Consider the following 22,962-nt stretch of genomic DNA (forward strand, 5'->3'; position numbering starts at 1 on the left):
ACACCCCCAGCCCCTTCTTTTATTTTGAGGCAGGGTCCAACTAAGTTATCCGAGTTGAACCTTAAATCTGCGGTTCTCCTGCCTCAGCCTCCCCAGTGCGTGGGATTTCAGGCGTGGGCCACCGCACATGCTCCCTTGGAGCAGATCCTGGAGTCCCACTCCCAGAAGCTTTAATTAGACTGAAGTGTGGGCATGTGTTTAGGGGGCTGGAGAGGGAGGGTGCTGAGGATCTCAGGTGGGTCTTGAGAACCGGTGCTTCAACAAGAAGGGTGAGAAAGCAAGGGAATCTGGCCTCCTCCTGGTTCCAGGTGAGTGGGGAAGGTTCCAGATCAGGGAGCACGACAGTCAACTGGGAAATGGTCCACTTCCTCCAGGACGTCTCTGGGCTGCCCCCAAACTGGTGAAAACAAGCGAAAGTCGGCAATGAGTAGGAGCGGGCAGTCCTTCGGGGTTAGACAGCCCCTGGGGGCTGGGAAGTGAGGCGAGGGCGGGTAGACAGGCCGAGGCCAGCCCACAGATCCTCAGAGGGCGCGGACCCGGAGGAGGCGCCCTAGAAGGCGACGCCTCTTGGAGGAAGTTTGCCCTTAATTACGGAGCCGGGTTCCCGGTCGCATCAACCTTCAGGAGCGAGCAGCGCGCGCAGTCCGGAGCGGCCAGTCCTGTCCGGGACTCGGGCTGGGAAGTCGCCGCGCTCTGCACGCCCGACACAGTCACCATGGGCGGCTCGGCCTCCAGCCAGCTGGACGAGGGCAAGTGCGCCTACATTAGAGGTACGCCCGATCGCCGGGGTCCCGGGGCCAGGGTGGTCGCTGGGCACCCGCCCCAGGGTGCAGGGGCAAGCCGGGGCCAGCGGGGTCCCGGGGGCCCACCTGCGCCACGCCAGGTTTCCTATTATAGGCAGGAGCGCAGCTTGCAGAGCGCACCCGCCGGGGTGGGGACCTGGGATGGTCACCGTCTGGGAAGCACCGGCGGACGCTGGGGAGAGGGGCAGGTGCAGGATGCCAGGAGGAGATGACTACTCCTCCGCTCCTCCCGCCCACCCGGGGGTCATTTCGGTCCCCTCCCGGAAACATCTGGCCTTCCTGGAGCTGGATTGAGTTCTGAACTTGGCCGCAAAGAAAAGAGCGGGGATATCCCTGGTTGTTAGAGGTTTCCCTGGGGATTCCCGGCCTGAGAAGCAGAATTTCCCTCGGTGTGATGTTGGCTGGGTTTTGTAAAATGCAGCCGCGGCCACGGCTTCACTTGGACTTCATTGTCGCCTGCAGGATCATTTCATCAGAAGCAGAAAAGACCATGTCATTACGTTCCCAGGTTGCACGGTCCCCTTCCCTCCCCAGAGACGGGAGGAAAGCAAATGAGGAACCCTGGCATGTTTTGTAAGAGTTGCTAAAGTTACAGATGGAGAGAAGCTCATTTGGGGAGATGGTCAGAGATAAAGCGACTTGGTAAAGTGAAAGAGGCAGAAGAAACCAAAAACCAAACCGAACTGAAACGGCAGGAAGTGATGAGCCTTTATCTCCTGGTGTATTAGGTCTCCCCCCCAGCCTAACCTTGCCCTCAACCATTACCTAGTTTCATGATCTTGTAAATTTAGGAGTCTCTGTGTGTGTGGAAGGTGGGGGGGATAGGTGTATTTCCTGGCTTCAGAAATCTTTTTAATACCTAGTTTATTAAACCCTTAAATTTTACCTTAATTCTTCCCAATACCTCTTTCTGGTCCTAGACACTTATTTGGTGGTTTTGTTTTGTTTTGGTACCAGGGATTGAACTCAGGGGCACTCCACCACTGAGCCACACCCCCCAGCCCTATTTTGTATTTTATGTAGAGACAGGGTCTCACTGAGTTGCTTAGTGCCTCTCTCTCTGCGATCCTCCTGTCTCTGCCTCCTGAGCTGCTGGGATTACAGGCCTGTGCCATCGCGCCTGGTCTTTATTTGGTGTTCTTATTCCATATTTGTTTTCTGTGGCCACAACATTTAAAATCACTTTAAAAGGATATCAGATCAGGGCACTCGAAGGGCAGTGTACTGTAATTGATTTTCCAGATTCTTGCTCTGGTGCTTTTGAAGGTAGAAGATCATCAACAATCTGTACTGTCAGGGAAGAAAAGGTGATCACATATCCCTTTGCTGTTGTTTATTAAAAGGGGCAAAAGATGGACGTTTTGTTTAGTTAAACTAAGCCCGCCTGGAAAGTTTGGCAGTTTGCTTGTTTTCACCCGTGGGTGGGGCAGAAAGGTGCAGCAGAACAGTAAAGAAGGACTTGTATTTGGTTCTTAGCAACATTAAATTTATGGCCTCTGTAAGACTTTGTTTCACTGGAAAGTTTCAAAGCACCTGAAGTTGAAACAAAGCAATGTATAGTAATCATCTGAAATTCAGCAATATGAAGATAAACTTGCTTGAAGACTTCAAGGTCATGAGAGCTATTGTGACTGATGCAGGTATCGCACTCATATAAGAAAATGTTTTCTTCTTTATTCTGAAATAAATTATTACACATACAAAAGTACAGGGTACATTTGAAGGACTTGTCATGGATGCATTTGGATGAGTAAAATTGTAGCAGATTATGCCATAGCCTGGTTCAATTTTGTTTCTTCTTTCTCTTTTTGGAAGGGACTTTCAAGTATGTGTCATGGAGGAGGGGAGAAAAGAGTTAAAAAGTTAGAATACCTCCAGATAAAATGAGACATGGCTTCAAGTGAGAACACTAGTCTTGCCAAAAAAGAAAAGAACCTTGGAAAAATGCACTGTGTTGTGAATTGTTCTTGCGTGAGCAAATGCAGATCACGGGGCTGGGAGTTCTTGGTGGTTTTGAAGCCTCCAGTCCCTGAACAAAACCATGACCCTGTCTTTACCCTTCGCCCATCCCTTAGCCTATAAACATTCTCAAGCTTCGATTTAGTTGTAGGCAAACAATGGTAGGTATGACTGCAAAGTTTAAATACAGTTTTATGAACTGTTTCTCATAAAGAAGCCACCAGTGAAATATGAATTTGAAAGCTCCTGTAGCCCAGACAATAAGTTTTTTTTTCAAGCCTGAAACATTTTGTTAATATGGGGAATGACCAGTCCATATATTTTTTTGAGTTTTGTTAACTTTATTTCATATGTATTTTAAGCATCTGTACTTCCAATATGCTAATGAGTCAATCCATTGTTTCCTCTCAGATAAGTCCTTTAACAGCTGCAGTTTATTGTGTGCCTTAAAACTTTGTGTTCACTGTGATCTGTGTCATGTGGCTGTTTTGAAAACACATCATTTATTTGGATTTAGTCAGTCTCTAGGTAAAGAGATATGAGATGCATTGGGAAGTTACTTCATTTGTGAAAGTGTCAGTTTTGAAGATGACAACACCTATGTTTCTTAAAATGGACTACATTTTAGTATGGTTTCTAGAGGACTTTCAGTAATTTCCCATGATACAGTGTTTCTGTTAATAAATAATACCGAGACCAACTTGTCTTCAGTGTCATCATTTAGCCTTTAGTGATGCTTTTGGCACTAATCTACAAGGATTTTCCTTTTGTGAGGAACAAAACTCATCTAATCTAGGCATTAATGGTCAATTTAAGGTGTCTTTTTCTTTTTATGCCATATTTTTTTTTCCTTTCAAAACTTTTGGGCTGGGGTTGTGGCTCAGTGGTAGAGCGCTTGTCTAGCACGGGTGAGGCCCTGGGTTCGATCTCCAACACCACATATAAATAAATATAGATAGATAGATAGATAGATAGATAGTTATTGTGTCCAACTACAGCTGAAAAATAAATACTAAAAAAATTCTCTCTCTAAAAAAAAAAAAAAAACTTTTGACATGGCTAATATTGAACTTTAGCTAAAAACAAAACAAAGCAAGCAAACAAACAAAAAACCAGGAACAAAACAAAATGAAAACACAAGTTCCCAAAGTACAATGTGTTTTCCTGTTTAAAGCAATGATTTTATTTCCTTTTAAAAATCACTATTGAATTTTTAATGAATCAAAAAGAAAACAAACCTGAAACTCTCCCATGTAAGGAGTCCTGTAGAAAATCACGAAAGTACTGGAAAATCAGTGCTGCGGCTGAGAATGGGGACACATAGGTGCTGGGGGAGTGCTGGGGGGGGGGCCTTCTAGGCCTGCTGGCACCAATAGTTTGGAAAATCTTTTTTTGTTTTTTCCCTCTTTAATTCTCTACTCCACTGTCAGTGACAGTCTGTAAAGGGCCCAGGGGTTTATTTGGAAATGCTCATCAACCATCTGATGTTTATAAAGTCAGAATTGAGTTTCAGCTTGAGGCAGCACACGTTTCTCTTAGGGGAGTGCTCCCATAGTGACACCCGTGTTGGTGGCTTTATGCTGATAAGTATCTGAGGTGGAGTCTCACTGGCAATGTAGAGGACGGGAAAGCCTGACCCATTTGCAGTCTACCAATGCAAGTGCGTAGCTCTAGGTCACACTTTTACTACTTCTTCTGCATAATTTGCTGATGGGAGATGGGTGTAAGAACTGGTCTGGTTTATTGAGCTAATCCTTTTGACGGTCACCGTGGGGTCCAAGTTACCTGGCTAGTAGCAATGGCAGTAGGCTGTGATGGAAACGTTAGGATGCGGAGTATGGTAGTCTTTGTGGGATGCCAACCCAGCTTGCTTTCCCCATTCCTCTTCCTAACAGAGTCCCATTTGGCACTGTTTTGGAGAGCCTATCTTCATGTATGGCCCCGGTAGGGTGGTGCTGATTGGTTTGGATTTCATTGCACTTGAATGAGAGGTGTGAGTTGCTGTTTTTTCTTGAAGAAAAGAGGGAGCTAGCCTAAAGACAAAGGCATTACTGGACAAAGGTAATACTTGGAGCTCTGCAAATCGGAAGGAGCTTCTACATAGCCATCTTGGATCATGAAGCAACTTTTTAAAGTGTTTGTGCAGAGTGGAGTAACTGCACAAAAGGGGCTCAGGCTCCTGTGGCGTTCACACGGTAGAACCCCCATAATGAGTTCTGGAGTACCTACCTCTGGACCTTAATAAGTTATTTGTATTATTACTCTTATCCACAGGCAAACTTTATCTGTTCTTTGTGGCCAAAAGTATTGTAGCCAATGTATTAAATGCCATCCTATTTTCTCTTTTAAGAAAAATTAATCCAAAGAAAATAGAAAGCAAATAATGATTCTACCATTAGTATTTGTCTTAGGTTCTAATTTATAGAAATGAGTGGACTCTTCTGAGAAGCAAGGAGTTACAGCTCTTCTGGTGAGAGTTAGGGGGCTGGGTAGGGGAAAGAGGAGGGAGAGGGTCCATTATATTACTTTATATTCTTGTGTGTGTGTGTGTGTGTGTGTGTGTGTGTGTGTGTGTAGTTCTGAGGATTGAACCCAGGCCCTTGTGCATGTGAGTTAGGCACTCTCCCAACTGAGCTGTATCCCCATTTTAAAAACAGAATATATTCTGATTTTAAAAATGTCTTCAAGCATCCCAAACTACTGATGAAACTACTAGGAGTTTTGAATCAGGAACACTGCTGCAGACTGGGAATTTCCAGGGTCAGCTATTACCTTCTACTTCCTTCAGTCTTCATGAACGGAAACCAAGATTTTGGGAAGGAATGCTCTTTAGAAAGCACCAAATCTAATGTTGGAAAACCATAAAAGATTTTGTGAATGGAGAGGGGTTTTTTGGATTGAATCAAAAAGGAAGTAAAGACAGCAGATTGAGACAAATGAACATTTTCTCCTGTCCTTGTGGAGGAAACAGTGAATTCTAATACAACCTTTGGTGAGCCCCATGGGGTCTGATGCTGAATCAAGACCTGTTCTCGATGGAGCACCTCATTCCACTGCAAACTGACTGCAAGGGACCACACCATGACGGGTGCTGTAGTAATCATAACTACTAAGGGGATAATAGTAATTTATGTTACTTTATTTTTTGCTGTGGACTGCTGAACTGACTGTAGTCTTACTGTAATCTTTGGGAAAGTCTGAACTGGATTCACAGGTAGAAAGTACAACAGCAGGGGTGCAATTTATAGCAATAGTTTCTAATTTAATTAAAATAAGTGTACTATGAAAGTTTTATAAAATATGCCGTATAAATTACAATAATAGAATTCTGATCTCTTAATTGGAAATTTTATTTATTTTTTCTTAGTAAAGCTAGGTAACATCATTTTAAGGAGCAAAGTCCATATAACAATTTGCATCATGAAATGGGAAATGAAGATAAAGGATGATGGAAAGAATAAAAGCACACTCCATCTGCTACAGTAGTTTAAAGCACTTTCTTAAATTATAGGACATGAAGGCTGAAGTTCTAAGTTTCAAACTAAAATGCACTCACACAACCAAACAAAACCCCAAATGCAGTGCAGATTTTTGTCCTTTGAAACTGGAAAATTTATTTTAAAAAGAGACTAGCAAATTGTTGCCAGTAAGAAAATGCAAGCCAGCTTTTAAAAGTACCCCCTTTTTTTTTGGTACTGCGTGTTTTTCTCACTTGGAGGAGAGCATAAAAGGTTCAGAGATATGAAAGCAATTTATTCAGTTTCACAAATTGCAAGGTCTAAGACCCAAAAAAGCTCATTTTTCTATGCTTGATGTTGTATGGAATATGTCTATAGGATTAGAACAAATGAATGGTTTTTGCTAGGAGCCCAGAAGTGATTTCTTTTTTTTTAAAAGCCCATTCTGAAGGAATTTTGGAAGAAGAGTAAGTGTCTCTATGCCAAACCATGTGGATATTTTTTTAATTCCTTTTTAAACCTATTCTTATTTTAAAATAAAACATAGGATCAGAAAACCACACAGAAAAGATGCATAGCTTAGTGAATCATATAAGACAAATATCCGTGCAGTTATTACTCAGGTCAAGAAATAGAAAGACCTTCTACAGCTGGGCATGGTGGTTCACGCCTGTAATCCCAGTGGCTCAGGAGGCTGAGGCAGGAGGATTGCGAGTTCAAAACCAGTCTCAGCAAAAGTGAGGTGCTCAGCAACTCAGTGAGACCCTGTCTCTAAATAAAACCCAAAATGGGGCTGGGAATGTGGCTCAGTGGTCAAGTGCCCCTGAGTTCAATCCCTGGTACCACTCCCACTAAAAAAAGAAACCATTGCTGAAACCTCCATGTGTCCCATCCCAGTTCCCGTCACCTTTGTCTCTCTAAAAATAGCCATTATTTGCGATAGTCTGCTGCGCAGCAGAGTACTTTAAAGACACGGGCTCTAATAGCATATTTATTTGTTCACAATTCTGCTGTCTGGACTAGGTCCAATTGTGTGGTTCTACTTCTTATTTTTGCTTGTGGTCCTTCCTGATTCAGTGTCAGATCCTCTGGTGGCTGGACTTAGCTGGGAAGGCTTTCTTTCTGTTCAGGTAGCCTTCCTACATGGTTGATCCAGTAGATGATCAGACTTTTAAAATAGTGGATCAGGGTTTGCAAGAACACCAAAGCTTCAGGAAGGTGCTAGGACTTCTTATGGCCTGGGTCTGTAGAGGCCCGACATCACTCTGCCATCTTCTGTTGGGTAATGCAAGTCTCAGAACCAGCTCAGATTCCAGAGGAGGGAACTATTCATAGGCGAGAGTACCAGGAGGAATGGTGATTTAGGGGCCACCCCAGTCACAGACCACTCATCCTAGATTTACGATAATGATTCTCAGATTTTCCTTATGGCTTTATCAACTCAGCCATGCATTTCTAAACACTGTAGTCTTATGCTCTTAAAAAACATATCTTTCAAGTATCTCAATATATATATATATATTGTTGAAGGAGCTGGGCTGTTTGACATGTGGTTTTCCACAGTGAAGAGTTTGCTCCTGGTGCAGTTCCACACATTTCTCCTGTATTTTCTACAAATAGAGAGATGGTGAGATTTGATCCTCAACCTTTTTTTTTTTTTAATCAAGACTATGTGTGTTGCTGTTCTTCATTTGATGACACATAATATACAGTTGTTCTCCCATTAAAATTTTTTTTTAGTTGTAAATGGACACATATACATTTATTTTATTTATTTGTTTTTATGTGGTGCTGAGGATCGAACCCGGTGCCTCACTTGTGCTAGGCAAGTGCTGAACCACGGAGCCAGAGCCCCAGCCCCAACCAGTTGTCTCTCCTTTTGATGTTAGCAGCTATGGATGCTCATTGCCAGGACTCATTAATTCACTGAAGAATGAAAAATAATTTTTTTTGATACTAGGGATTGAACCCGGGGTCACTCAAACACGGAGACACATCCCCAGCCCCCCCCCCTTTTTAAAATATTTTAGTTTTGAGACAGAGCCTTGCTAAGTTGCTTAGGGCCTTGCCAAGTTGCTGAGGCTGGCTTTGAATTTGTGATCCTCCTGCCTCAGCCTCCTGAGCCATTAGGATTATAGACGTGTGTCACCACACCCAGTCCTGGCCCTTTGTTCATGTGTTAGTTTAAGATGAGATCTTGCTAAGTCCTTAGGACCTTGATAAATTGCCAAGGTTGGTCTTGAACTTGCTATCCTCCTGTCTCAATCTCCCAGGTCGCTGGGATTTTAGGTGTACACCACCATACCTGGCTCCAAAAATGATCCAGTCTTTAAGTCTCTCTGTAAAAGAAAGAAAGAAAAAAAAATCTTTGCCAGATGCCTCGCTAGCAGACTTCCCTGACATTCCACTGGTCAGAATTAGGCACAAATGTCTTCTTAAGCCATTGCTGGCAAGAGTATGGAATTATTATGATGTTTTAGACCAATCAAAATTTGCCCCTCAAATGAGGTGTCGGGGGGCTACTTTCCTGAAGCATGTGGCTATGGATCATGGACACCTGAACAAAATCAGGTTCGGTTATAAGAAGCATGAATGGCTCCAGGGTAGGTGAGCAACATTACAAATTTTGATAAATGTCTCAGGTGGAATAAAAAAAGGGAATTAAAATAGAAAACTGTTGGTAGAGTAGGAAGATGAGATACACGTGAGAGATAGTGTTCAGGAGGATCATAAGTTGCTCTCTCTGTGAAGAACAAAGGGAAGGACGTGGTTTCTGACGAGTAAATGTTAGTTTAATGAATGAATGAAAGGAGAAAAAGATTTAAAATCTGCAATGGATTTCTTACACAATAAAACAACTGTTGAGTTGTAAAACAGGTTCAGGATGTGATGATATGATAATAGAAGTAGAAAGAGCTCTTGCAAATTAAAAATCTGATGCTCAGAAACTTAAAAATCCACTTGGTACTTTACAAAATAAAGTTGAAAAACATTTCAGAAAATATATAGAAAATAGAAAAAAGATAGAAAATGGCCAGGTATGGTAGCGCATGCTTGTAATTCTAGTGACGTTGGAGGCTGAGGCAGGAGCAATGCAAGCTTGGGTCCAGACTGAGCAAATTAGTGAGACTCTGTCTTAAAAATTAGAAATAAAAAAGGGATAAAGATATAACTTGGTGGTAGAGTTCCCCTGGGTTCCCTCTCTAGTAGCAAAGAAAGAAAAAAAAAAGAAAGAAAGAAGAGGAAAAATAGAAAAGGCAATATTTAAAAAGAAAATCCAAGAGTCAATCCAAAAATTTTAATGTCTGACTAAAGAATAAAGATAAGGGAGAAAATTATGAAAGAAATAATATAAGACCATGTTCTGGAACAAAGATCATGTGTCTTTGGGTTTATAGGGACAAATAATTCTTGGAACTCAGAGTTGGGAATAGTTCATGCTTCCATCATCCAAAATAGAAAGACCTTGTAATATTGGTCCTTGGGCAGAGTCTTCAGTAGTGAGCAGAAATTAACCCTAGACTACAAGGCTGCTCAGACCTGCTCTAATAAAAAAAAAAAAACCTCAAAAGAACCAAACCAATCCCAAATAACTTTATTGCATGAGTAAACAAAGCCCAAATCTTTATAGGAATACAACAAAATGAATTTTCAACAATGTAAAATGGACAATGTCCAGCATCTAATTGAAAATGACTATGCAAGTGAAAAACACAGGAAAATAGCTATAACTACAAGAAAAAAATAAACACACCAATAGAACGGAGTTAGGAATTACAGGCATGATGAATTTAGCAGACAAGGATGATAGGCAGTAATTACAAATATGTTCCATCTGTTAAAGTACAGAAGAGAAATGAAAGATAGAAGAATACTTCTAGTTTCCTAATATTAATACTAGTCTTAAGGAAGAACAACACAACTTCTGTGTTTCTGTAATTGGTTGGGACATCTGGAGAGAGGATAGCTGTGCTGACCTGCTACTAGTGTTCTTTTCTTTTTTAATTTTGTCTTTGTAGTTGTAGATGGACAGCATGTCATTATTTTGTTTATTTTTATGTGGTGCTAAGGATTGAACCCAGCGCCTCACACACAACTAGGCAAGTGCTCTGCCACTGAGCTACGGCCCCAGCCGTATGTTCTTAGTAGGTCTAGGAGAGGAGCAGGGTAGCCTGCAGAGAACTCTGTGTAAGGGGAGCTGGTGAGGCACCAGGGCTGGTCTGGGACCAGCACAGATGAGTAGGGGCAATTCAGAAATGAAGGGAAATTATGGGTGTTCTTTTTAAAAAGGGAATTGTTAATAGTGGTCATGTCCCCTTAACTCACAGAGACAAGTACCAATTTCTATGATTAGCCCAAAAGAATTCAGAGGTTTTCCAAATTTGGACTGCATGTGTTTGTTTAAGGAATTATTTCCTACGTAAGTCATGCTGCATGTGTTAGATAGATATGTCTGAATAATTGCCCAAGCAATGCAGACACAGGCTTAGAGTTAGAATAAGGATAAATTTTATTAGCAACATGGCATATGTGTAATATCTGAGTATAAATATTTAAAATGGTTATGCTGGAGGGAATTAAATGAATAACAATAATTGAAATGCACTGTTTAAACTTAAAGTAAATAAGAATTTTAGAGTATGACTAAGACCTGTAGCAAATCAACTGAGATGTCAGTTCTTAATTACAAATAACTCCTGTTCTGAGGAATGATAACAACAATAGTAAAAGCTAACATTTATTGAATGCCTACCACATGCCTGGAAAGTAAATGTCTTAGAGAAAGGGAACAGGATAATTCCACAAATTCTAGGTCTTTCTTCTAGAAATTGCCCATTCACACAGCTTTTTTCCTTAATGGAAAACAGTATCAACTTGATCAGATTTGAGCAGTGTCTTAACTCTTTTCAGCCCTTCAAGTGAGCCAAACCTGTTATTTGTCCCTTGGTATAAGATGAAACATTTATTAAAACTTTGATTTCATGTTTTGATCCTAAATGATCCGGATTTTTGTGTGTGTGTGTGGTGCTGGGGATTGAAGTGCATGTGAGGACAATTGGTACTTGTCTCTGTAAGCCCCATAGTTAAGGGGACATGACAAATATTAACAATTTCCTTTTTAAAAGAATATCCATAATTTCCCTTCATTTCTGAATTGCCCCTGCTCATCTGCGCTGGTCCCAGACCAGCCCTGGTGCCTCACCAGCTTCCCCTACACAGAGTTCTCTGCAGGCTACCCTGCTCCTCTCCTAGACCTACTAAGAACATTGGCAGTGGCTGGGGCCGTAGCTCAATGGCATTAAAATTCATCTAAACACATTATGAAATTTTCAAATGATGCAAGAAGTATTGCAGGTCATTTTAACTTTAAATAAAATGATGCTGCTAGGTAACTTTTCCATTACAAAGGGAAAATTTATATTTGGGAAGCAAGGCACAGAAGTCTAATTATTGGAGCTTTCATATTTGAAGAACAGGCATGACAATCTCCTGAGGCCTTGCTGCATCTGAAATTGGATTCTCCATAGATATTGTATCTGTGGGCAGGCTACTTTCAGTTTCTTATATGTAAAACAGGGGCTGTAGCAATGCTTGGGAGATAAATGGAGCTGAGAAATGAGTAAGATAATATAATAAATGTAACGCGATTCCCAGATTTCCCAGTTCTACTATTATGCTAATCAATTTGTTTTACGATCAGTAATGGCATCAGCCTTTGCAGAGTAAATAATTGGCTTTCACGTTCTGCCAAATAATACCTATCTTACACATTTGTTCTGTAGACTAATTAATGTTTGAGTGTTTAAACACAATGCCTCTACAGAAGCAATGGCATTATAATGTGTTGGGACACTCTAGGATTGTAATTAGTACTAATTAGATTCTTTTCAACAGCTTGTTGAATTTCCAAATTACTGCATGTAAGGTATTCTGCTTTATTTACTCATTATGAAAGTGTCAGTCACAATGGTTTAAATGGAAACCTTTAAGTAACTATTCTCAAGGTTCAAAACCATCCCCTCCCCTAAAGCTAAGAAAAGGCAATAGGAAGACACCTTCCAAGGAACTGTCATGGGGAACAGCCATCCAAGGAGTAGGCCAGGATTCCTCTTACACTGGCAGGTGCAAGAGCTTGCTCTGGACATTCCTTCCTATTGCAGAGTTCACAGATATCACATTAGTGGTTGGAACCAGCCATTACATGGGTCCTTTCACTTATTTATTTTTTTGAGACCCCATTTACCAGCACATGACATCCAGTACCCTTCTCTTCACTGTGTGGAGTCTGCTTGCAGCAGTCCAAAGCTAGATTTCAGCTATCCGGTGTTTACAATGGGCAAACAGCTGAAATAATCATCCCTCACATCTCAGTGATTCCAGTTAGGAATCAGAGTGGGGTCACAGGGACCCAGACACTTTTTACCTAGGGCATTCATTGTGCCGTGGACCCTTTGGTATTCTAGTGAAACCTATGAACCCCTTCTTAGAATAACATTTTAAAATGAAATTAAAAGCAAAACCCAAAACAACCACAGGACTAAAGAAGTAGTATTACTAAATTAACAAAACATGTTTAAAAGTCACTGCCATAGTAAGATATATGCTTCTTTAGGAATGCACTCAATGGCAAGGTCTTGCAGTGGATTTAATAACCGCTGTCACTTTTAACAAGTGCTGTTCTAAGACCTGTGGCAAATGAAATGTACTATGAAAACATTCCTGAGCCTGGTGGCAAGGTCACAGCACAGCTAAGTTCTGTGGTTTGTTGCCTGTATTCATAATTGAAGGAAATGCTGAATTGAAGTTGGAGGTTAATAAAAATAAAGGTGGAGGTTAATAAAAATAAAGGTGGTATTTTCCTCACTCGACTCTAAACCCCTGAATTTGGTCCACAGAGCCATCATAAATCCCCGTTTAAGAACCCTGACCTACCCTGACCTAGGGACTCTCTTACTCAGGGCCACAAATACCTGATGGAGACTGGTGCATAAACACAGGTAAGGGAAGAAGGGTGCAGGAATTTGTGGGTAGATTTGGTGGACCAGGCCTCAAGGTGGCATGAACCATTTCTATCTAACCTTCCCATTTCAATATGCCAGCCTCCTTTTGTAACTTTCCACAGGTAATTCTTATATTAAAAAAGTCCTATTCTTTTCTCTATCGGTCGCCTCTTATATCACCCTGAACATGTTACACTTAACCTTTTGATGAATGATTTTTCTGCTTCAAGTGGATTCTCACTTTGAAGGCAGATTATATATCTTTTTTATCTTTAAGTAGGAACAGTTGAATCCCTCTAAATCTACACCGTCCAGTAGCCATCAGATGTCAGTGACTTAAATACTTGAAATGTGGAATTCCAAATTTATGATATAAGTTTGAAGATTGAGTGCAAAGAGTATATCAATCTTGAAGAGGCAAATTCAAGCTATACCAATTTTGAAGATTTAGTACAAAGCAAAGAAGGCAAACTAGCTCATTAATATTACTTAGTAGCAATTATATATTGAAGTGATACAGATTGGGACTAATGGATTGAATACAATATGTTAACATGAATTTGTTCAGTTAAAAATTTTCACGTAGCTACTAGGAAACTTTTTTTAATATTTATTTTTTAGTTGTAGCTCAACACAATATCTTTATATATTTATTTTTATGTGGTGTTGGGGATTGAACCCAGAGCCTCGCCTGTGCTAGGCGAGCACTCTACCGCTAAGCCACAACCCCTGCCCCAGGAAACTTAAAGTTACATTTAAGGCTCATATCTATGGCTCGCATGGTACTTCTTTTACATTGCTGTTCTTAGATAAAGATTCATAAAGGGATTCATAGTGCTGCAACCCTTTTATTGTACTCTGAGAGGCTGAATGAGCTGCCCTCACCTGCTTAGCGAGTAATGGCAGAAACACTCCTGGTACAGAGTTCTCATAGTCCGTGATGTCTAATCAAACCAGACCAAAAATTTCTAAGTTTTGAGTTTCTAGTCTAACCCTGAACATATTCAATAATTCAGCCATAAGCAAGAACCCTGAAAATATGTGTGTGTGTGTGTGTGTGTGTGTGTGTGTGTGTGTAAGCTTATATAGATTAAAATTTTAAATCTACGGACTATAGTCTTCATCCATAGATTTAACACTCACACACACACACACACACACACACACACACACACACAACCTTATCTGTTCTGGATTTGGTCTTATGGGGATGGAAATATGGGGAACCCATATTTAATATGACTACCCCTTCCTCACAGCCAGGTGGTGGTAGAGTGAAAAGCATTTAAAATAAACCAATGATGGGCTTTAATTTCTTTTGCTCTCCCCCACACTTTTTAAAAATAATAAAGAGGATATCTGTAATCTTTACTGACCTTTTTGTTTCAGAATATTCCTTCCCATGGGGTTTCCCCCCCTCCAACTCAGTCTCCGTCTGTAACTTACCAATTTCTTTTCTTTTCTTTTCTTTTTTTTTTTTGTAGTTGTAGATGGACAGAAAGCCTTTATTTTATTTGTTTTTAGGTGGTGCCAAGGATCAAACCCTATGCCTCACACATGCCAGACAAGCACTCTGCCACTGAGCTACGGCCCCAGCCCAACTTACCAATTTCTGTAGGATCATACTTGAGACTGTTATGGTTTAGCTATGGGGGGCCCCCAAAAGTTCATTTGTGAGACAATGCAAGAAAGTTTAGAGATGAAATGATTGGGTTACGAGTCCCTGAACCTAATCAGTGTGCACTAATCCACTTGAATGGATTAACGGTAGGCAGGTGGGGTGTGGCTGGAGGAGGCAGGCCACTGGGGGATGTCTTTGGGGTTTATATTTTGTTCCTGGTGAGCAGAGCTTCCTCTCTGCTTCCGGTGGCCATGCTCTGAGCTGCTTTTTCTGCTGTGCCTTCTGCCACGATGCTCTCCCTCACCTGGAGCCCAGAGGAACTGAGCTGGCCGTCTACGGACTAAGACCTCTGAAACCCTGAGCCAAAATAAACTTTCCCTTCTCGATTGTTCTTGTCAGGTCTTTTAGTCACTGATGAAAAAGCTGACTCAAACAGGGCCATTGTGTAGTTAGGAGATATTTAAGATAAAGGCCTAGATAATAAGGCCCTTATTTTAATATATTGCCAATACAACATTCCCTCCCACCCACTTAGAAATTTTAAATAATGTTAGTGCTCTTTAAATTGTATATTTTGCTGTTGTAATTGAAATCATAGTTACATTACTTCACATTCTTTGCAAAAGATATGACACCTAGACTCAGCAGTTGTCCCTCTTTTTTTTTTTTTTTTTTCATTTTCAGTGGTCTGTAGAATTCTAAGATCTAAAATGAGCTCTAGGGGAAGGTACAGGGACACTGCTACATCGATGTTCATAGCAGCACAATTCACGATAGCAAGATTGTGGAATCAGCCTAGATGCCCTTCAATAGATGAGTGGATAAAAAAAATGTGGCATTTATACACAATGGAGTATTATTCTGCATTAAAAAATGACAAAATCATAGAATTTGGAGGGAAATGGATGGCATTAGAGCAGATTATGCTAAGCGAAGCTAGTCAATCTTTAAAAAACAAATACCAAATGACTCCTTTGATATAAGGGGAGGAAACAAGGACAGGGTAGGGACGAAGAGCTTGAGAAGAAGATGTACATTAAACAGGGATGAGAGGTGGGAGGGAAAGGGAGTGAGAAGGGAAATCGCATGGAAATGGAAGGCGATCCTCAGGGTTATACAAAATGACATATAAGAGGAAAGGAGGGGTAAGACAAGATAATACAAATGGAAGAAATGATTTACAGTAGAAGGGGTAGAGAGAGAAAAGGGGAGGGGAGGGGAGGGGAGGGGAGGGGGATAGTAGAGAATAGGACAGACAGCAGAATACATCAGACACTAGAAAGGCAATATGTCAATCAATGGAAGGGTAACTGATGTGATTCAGCAATCTGTATATGGGGTAAAAGTGGGAGTTCATAACCCACTTGAATCAAACTGTGTAATATGATGTATTAAGAACTATGTAATGTTTTGAACGACCAACAATAAATAATAAATAAATTAAAGAAAAAAATAAAATGAGCTCTCGGAGTGCCTTCTGACCCATGATAATTTCAGTGACTCACTGACATGTTTCGTGTTTAGGCATTTTCTGTCTTTAATAATTGTTATTTGGCACTTTCACAAGAAACTCTTCAGACCTACCTTAACTAACTACTTGGCTAATTTCAGATCATCACAACCACTGACATCAATGGATGTCCAAGAGAGGGAACACAAACCCTTCCTATCTCCATATGGGTTTTGTAAAACTATATACCTTGAAATGTGTTGACAAGCCAAACTCAGCACTTCTCCAGGGATATTTTTAAATTTTTGCCTTGTTAATTAAGAGAAGAAATAGATACATGTGACATATTTTGCAAATAATTGTGAGCTTTGCTAAGATATGTAATAAAAACTTTCAAAATATTATTTACAATATGTATCTACTCATTTTCAGAAAACTGGATGAAATAAAATGAGCTTACAGAGCAGCAGAATTCTTCTATAATGTTAACCACGTAATTTTATTGATTCACAGTGCCTTGACTGGTGGGCAGATACTTGTGTTTAGTCACTGACCCCCACTAGCTGTGCAGCCTTTGGCAAGGTATCTGCCCACCTCTAACTTTGGTTCCTTACATTGCAAAATGGGAAGAGATGGTTATTTTTAAGATTGTTGTGAAGATTCATGACACCAATTCTTGTAAAGTGCTTAACACTGTGATAGGGACAGGGACTCTCAACAATGGGTAGCTTCTTTCTTTCTTCCTTTCTTCTTCCTCTTTTTTTTGGGGGGGGCAACACCATGGTTGAACCCAGGGTCTTGTGCGATCCAGGCAAATGCCTTATCACTGAGCCACACCCCAAGCCAAATTGCAGCCTTTAGTTTATTCCTTACAATCTAAACTTCACGGAACCCATCTATTTCTCACAGTAAAGTGTTCATGGCCGCCTTCATTATAGTCGCCAAATAGAATATGCCCTGTTTTATGAAAGGCAATGAACAAAACAGGCTAAATCACAGAGATGGCGGTGAGGAGAAATAAAAGAAAGAAAGAACAAGACTGGCTTTGGTGATAAGGTTTTTGAATCAAGAAGGCCCGTGTGGGTACAGAGGATGAGTGATGGGAACATTGGCCAGGGCAGGGCAGGGACCGAGGGGGAGTCACATCACAGAGGGGTGGACAGGCCATTGTCAGGCTTGGGCTGTTTTCCATGGGGAGTTGTGAGCAGCAGTGATTTCTTTAACTGCTGTGTGGAGTTAAAGAGAGAAGAGAGGGAGCAAGGAAGGTTAGGAAGAAGCTGGAGATATGATCCAGGTTGGGGATTATGGTGGTTTCCACTAAGGGATGGCTGGCGGAAGTGAGAAGAAGTTGGGTGATACACGTATTTTGGAGGTGCAGTCGACAGGATTTGCTGATGAGATATGTGGTATATAAGAGAACAGGAAGTGGCTTCAAGGGCGACTCCAAGGTCTACCATCTGTGTAGTAGAAAAAATGGAGTTGTCACTCACTGAAGCAGGGGGAGACTGGGGGAACAAATGTAAGGACAAAAACGAAGAGCTCATTTTGGGTCATGTTAAGTTGAAATTCAAGTGGAGATGTCAGGTAGGCAGATGGATGTCTTGCCTAAGAGTGACTATCATGTGTCGATGAGGCCCTAAATTACCTGCCAGGCACTATGTTTAGAACTTCATACATGTGACTGCGTATAAATTGTCACCATAACTTCCTGAGGTAGGTGCTAGTAACCTCATTTTGCAGATGGTGAAACTGAGGCCCAGAGAGATTATCTGTGGTGACTCTGTATGTCTAACACTTAATGGACAAAGTTCTCCTTGAAGCCAAAGCCCGGCTCTTCCATATGTTTCTCATGGAAGAAGAGGCTGGACTTGAGAAGAACACAACTGAGTTCATGCTCCCATAAGGAGTTTCCTGTGTAGCTTTATTTCTGTTGTGTTGACTTCTCTTTGTCTTAATACTAGTGGACACCTTGAAGGTTATTGAGTTTCAGGTCAGAAATATCATTTGCTATTTAAGAGCAGAAAGATGCTGAAGACATATATTTATGATATATTTTACTTCTGAGGATTACAAATAATTTTCAGCACCAAATACCATAATTCAAGAGAAGAGTAAGAACTGTCATCTGATAAAATTATTGTTTCTAAAGGAAATAAGCTTGGATGCTGATCTATGTCCATTATTGTCTTCTTTTATAGCTGAATAAGGCATTTGGCCGTGAATTTTCCTTTCCAGCATACCCTGATCTGAAACCAGCTTCTTATTTGTGATGCTACTGAGCAAGTGAAGTTCTTCCATCTATATTTCATGATAGCCTTTAGATGAACAAGCAGAAGTATAATCATGATATCCTCATTTGCATAAGCATCTCCCTGACAGGTCATCAGATATTTTTATTGTTCTTGGGTACATTTCATGGGCTGCTGAAGGCATGCATAATCATCTCTAGCAATTCATCTTTTTACCTAGCTTAATGGCCCCTGTTACATATCTGGAGAATGATGGAGTGAAAAGACAGTGTGTCTAGGGCCTGTCTGCCTAAGAATGTGGAGTAAATTACACTGGGGAATAAATTACATTAACTCTTTCTCATCATTCAGTTACCTTTTAAAATTTTTATCTCACTGGGCTACACAATCCTGGATGACCTGTAAAAAAAGTCAGACACTTTCTCACCACCTGGTTCACATTCCTTGTTCCCTGTTAAGATAATAGAAACTGATTCTATTATCTCTTGAGACCAGCTACTTCTAAATTAATAAGGCTGGTGCATTTACTTGAGTTGGGATTGGGGGAAGGGTTCTTACCTTTTTTTTTCTTTCTTTTTTTACTATTTTGGAGAGAAAAGCAGATAAAAATTATCTTGTTTTAAATAAACAGTTGATTGAATTTTCTGTTTATTACTTCTTTCTTGGTCTCCACTCAACAAAGATGGCGGTAGTGATGGTGATGGCTGTTGACTGTGATGGAGTCTGGCCTGTGGCTGGTCTGTGGCAGAGCAGGAATCCAAACCCTGTAGATATGGTCATCCTCAGTTTCCTAATAGACTTCATTATGTGAAATTCATACCTGTTAGCATTTTCCTGACTTAGCTTTGATAGTCTGAAGGAACACAAGATATTTATTCTCGCAAGATTCACAATTCTGTTTTCAAAGGAAAGTGCTCTGTGACACCTCTTACTCTGTTTTCAAACTTATAGTTGGTTGGACAAATAGAAGGGACACATGGGTGGCTGTGTGATTTAGTGGGAAGAGTGAACCAAGGATTCAGAGCAGCTCCTATTTGGGTCCCATTTGGGTCACCTTGCACAAGTTATTTACTGAGCCTCAGTTCCTACATATGTAAAATGGGGTACTAACAACTAATTTGCATTTAGTTGTGAGGATTCAGCCATGCTGTGTTCTATTCATAGGGATTCAATGAAAGATAGTTTTTTTTTTTTATTACTATAAGCCAACTTTTTTGAACAAAAATTTCAAAGAAAAGAAGAGAGGCAAATCACACACTCAGGAGCTTAGTAAATGTAGAAGATTTTAAAACAAAATTAGGGCAAAATATTAAAGAAAAACATCACTTTTATTTAAATATTTTAAGTAATAATCTACCTAAAAATTACTACATGAAAGATGAAGGAAAATATATAAAAAAGTAAATTATTCCTGATTCCCTCAATCCACCGATAAATAATTTGTTTCCTTTCTTTTTATCTACAAGTATCTCTGTCTCTTTCTTTAATATCATACAAATTTATTAATGCACATAAAACACAAGTTTGAACCATATTTTTCATTCAAACCTATATATTGCTACTTCATATTATATCACAAGTTCTCCATCACTAAATATTCTTCTAAAGAGTGTTTATTGGCTGTGGAGCATGCTAGTTTTTGTATATCCTATAATTTATTTAGCCATTTCTCTCTTGTTGGGCATTTAGATAATTTTCAAATTTTTATAATTATAATAATATTTAATTGAATATCTTAATATATTAATATCTTAATATATATAATCTTAATCATATATATATTATATCTTAATCATATATATATGATTATTCTCCTAGAATTATTTCTTGGATCAGAGTTTGAACAGTTTTTTAAATTGTAGTTTTTAAAAACTCAGTTTTTAGGCATAACAGATGCATAATATATCAGCTACACTGAATATCAGACCTCTTGGAATTCAGTAACGAGTCTGAGCTCTTGGTAGCAGAAATTTTATCTCATTCATTTTCCTACCATTTCTGTATTCCATGTTATCTCTCATCAATCTTTGTTTGTTGAATGAATGAGTAGATGAATACGTATTTCCTCTGAACAGGTGTGAATTGACTCTAGACCTCTTACAGAGAGAAATGTACTTGAATTAGGCCTTTCTAGGTATCATCTATATCTGAAGGACTCTTGAAAACAAATTCTATAAACTTATATAATAATGACTGCTGTATTTGACTGTTCTTATGCCAAAGGATTCTTCTCTTTTTTTACATATTCTTGAATCTCCCAACTGAGCTTATCCAAGAGTAGGTGGAATAACTAAATCATCTGAGAGTTATTTTTCCGTATCTCTTATTTTTCTACTTCACCATTATTTTGGGAGATTTCTGAATATGTCTCCTAGTTCAAGGGGATTATGGTAAAGGAATAAACATCACCTGCTTGCCCTTTTGGAAGGGAATTTAAAGGTCATTAAAGGTCACCTCATGCTTGAATGCTCTTATCAAACAGGTGAGCAGCTTTCAGAACCGGCAGTAATAGGAAACTCACTATCTCCTCAAGCCAACCAATCCATATTTGGACAGTTATTTTGTTCATGAGTTATGCCAGGGCAGACTTCTTCCTAGTTCCACCCCTGCCTCTTGGCAGGCACTTAACTCCCATGCCAAGTCCTCTGCCATGCTTTCTTGCTAGGATCAGCCAGTTCTTCCTGATCAGCACCAGGACTTCTGTCTGTGTAGGCAGAGAACTCAAATTACAAGAATCTGGAATTCAAACCCAGTTCTGTTTAATCTCTGGTCACAGCCAGACTTTTTTTTCCCTCCCCCAAATTGTGGTAAAATACATGTGACATAATATTTATCCTCAACCATTTGTATGTATGCAATTCATGATATTGTATAACCATCACCACTATCTGTCCCCAAAACTTTTCCATAATCCTCATCATTGCCTGTTTTCTGTTGCTATAACAACATACCTAAGGCTAGTGATGTATGAAGAAAAGAGGTTTATTTAGCTCACAGTTTTGGAGTCTGAAAATCCAAGATCAGGCAGCTGCAGGTGTTTGGCCTCTGGTGAGGACCTCATGGGGGATGGTTTCTCAAAGGCAAAAGCACATGCAGAAGAGATCACATGATGAGACAGGAAGCCTGAGACACGCAGGGTCTGGCTTATCTTATAACAGCCCACTCTAGTGGGAGCTAACGGAGTTTCTGGAGAACTACACTAATCCTTCCTGAGGGTGGAACCCTAATAACTAGATTCCTCGCACTGAGCCTCATCTTTAAAGGTTGCACCACCCCTCAGTGTTGCCAGACTGGGGACCAAGTTTCCAGCACATGAAACTTTGAGGGACACTCTCAGACCCCAGTGGTCCTTATGTAAACTCTGAACCTGTTAAGTAACAGCTCCCTGTTCCTCGTCTTCCAAATCTGAGTGGCCTTGCTTTTACTTTCCGTTGACGAGTTTGTCTGTCCTGGGTACCTTCTGTAAGTGGAATCATGTGACTTTTGGACTCCTGTGTCTGAAGCCAGACATCTTCTCACTGCAGCGCCTGGCCTTAGTGGCACTGTTCTCTAGCCCAATGCATTTTGGCTGTTTAATCTTCCTGTACTCTTTTGGGTCCAAGAGCTGCCACACTTTATAGAGATATCACAGGCTTTGACTATGTGTCATGTGATCCAATAGAGAGCAAGGAGGAGGACAATGCAGGTCTTTGTCTTGAACTCTATATAGACTTTTTAGGCAACTTTGCTTCCTGTAGAGCCAGATTCCTTTTTACAAAAATATGAAGAATGTTCCTCCACTCCCATTCGCAGTCATTCTGGTTTTGATCCTGCTTTAAAAAAATGAGGGGCCAGGGTTGTGGGCTCAGTGGTAGAGAGCTTGCCTAGCATGCAGGAAGCACTGGGTTCGATCCTTGGCACTATATATATATATATATATATATATATATATATATATATATATATATAAAAGGTATTGTGTCCATCTACAATTAAAAAAAAATTTAAATGAATGTCTCTATTATTTCTCCAATAAATTTGATAACAGCTGTTAGTTTAGAAACAGATACTACTTCTCATCAATTTGCTTAAATCATGAAGTTGCAAGCCATCCATTAATGTCAACTTTATAATCCTTCCTGGTGTTGAAAAGCTCAAAGTCTTCAATATATGTTTATAAATCCCCACTCATTCCTCCTCTTTTCTCCTTTTGAGAATCAGATCTATATTTGTACATTGAACTCTTCTAGCATCTCTCCCTGTTGGCAATGCTGAGCACTCTTATCCGTAAATTTTCCCAGTACACTGGATTGTAGCTGTTTTATAGTGCCCTAATGCCCACTTTATTTTTAATTAATACATAGTAATTGTACATATAAATGTGTTTCCTTGGGATACTTCCATACATGTATACTGTGTGCATTGATCTTATCTGATCCCCT

The 22,962-nt window shown here is 40.1% G+C and overlaps 1 protein-coding gene across 1 annotated transcript in view; it reads left to right on the forward strand.

Annotated features, from left to right (window-relative positions):
* The first annotated feature begins 588 nt into the window (after positions 1-588).
* The window catches only part of Niban1 (niban apoptosis regulator 1), a 138,619-nt gene continuing 116,245 nt past the window's right edge, over positions 589-22,962 (forward strand). The window contains exon 1 of the mRNA XM_026392838.2: positions 589-770. Within this exon, the coding sequence (XP_026248623.2) occupies positions 716-770 (55 nt within the window). The 5' untranslated portion in view covers positions 589-715. The remainder of the gene's footprint in view (positions 771-22,962) is intronic.

The sequence above is a fragment of the Urocitellus parryii genome, chromosome 9 (assembly GCF_045843805.1).
Source record: "Urocitellus parryii isolate mUroPar1 chromosome 9, mUroPar1.hap1, whole genome shotgun sequence".
Classification (NCBI taxonomy): Eukaryota; Metazoa; Chordata; class Mammalia; order Rodentia; family Sciuridae; genus Urocitellus; species Urocitellus parryii.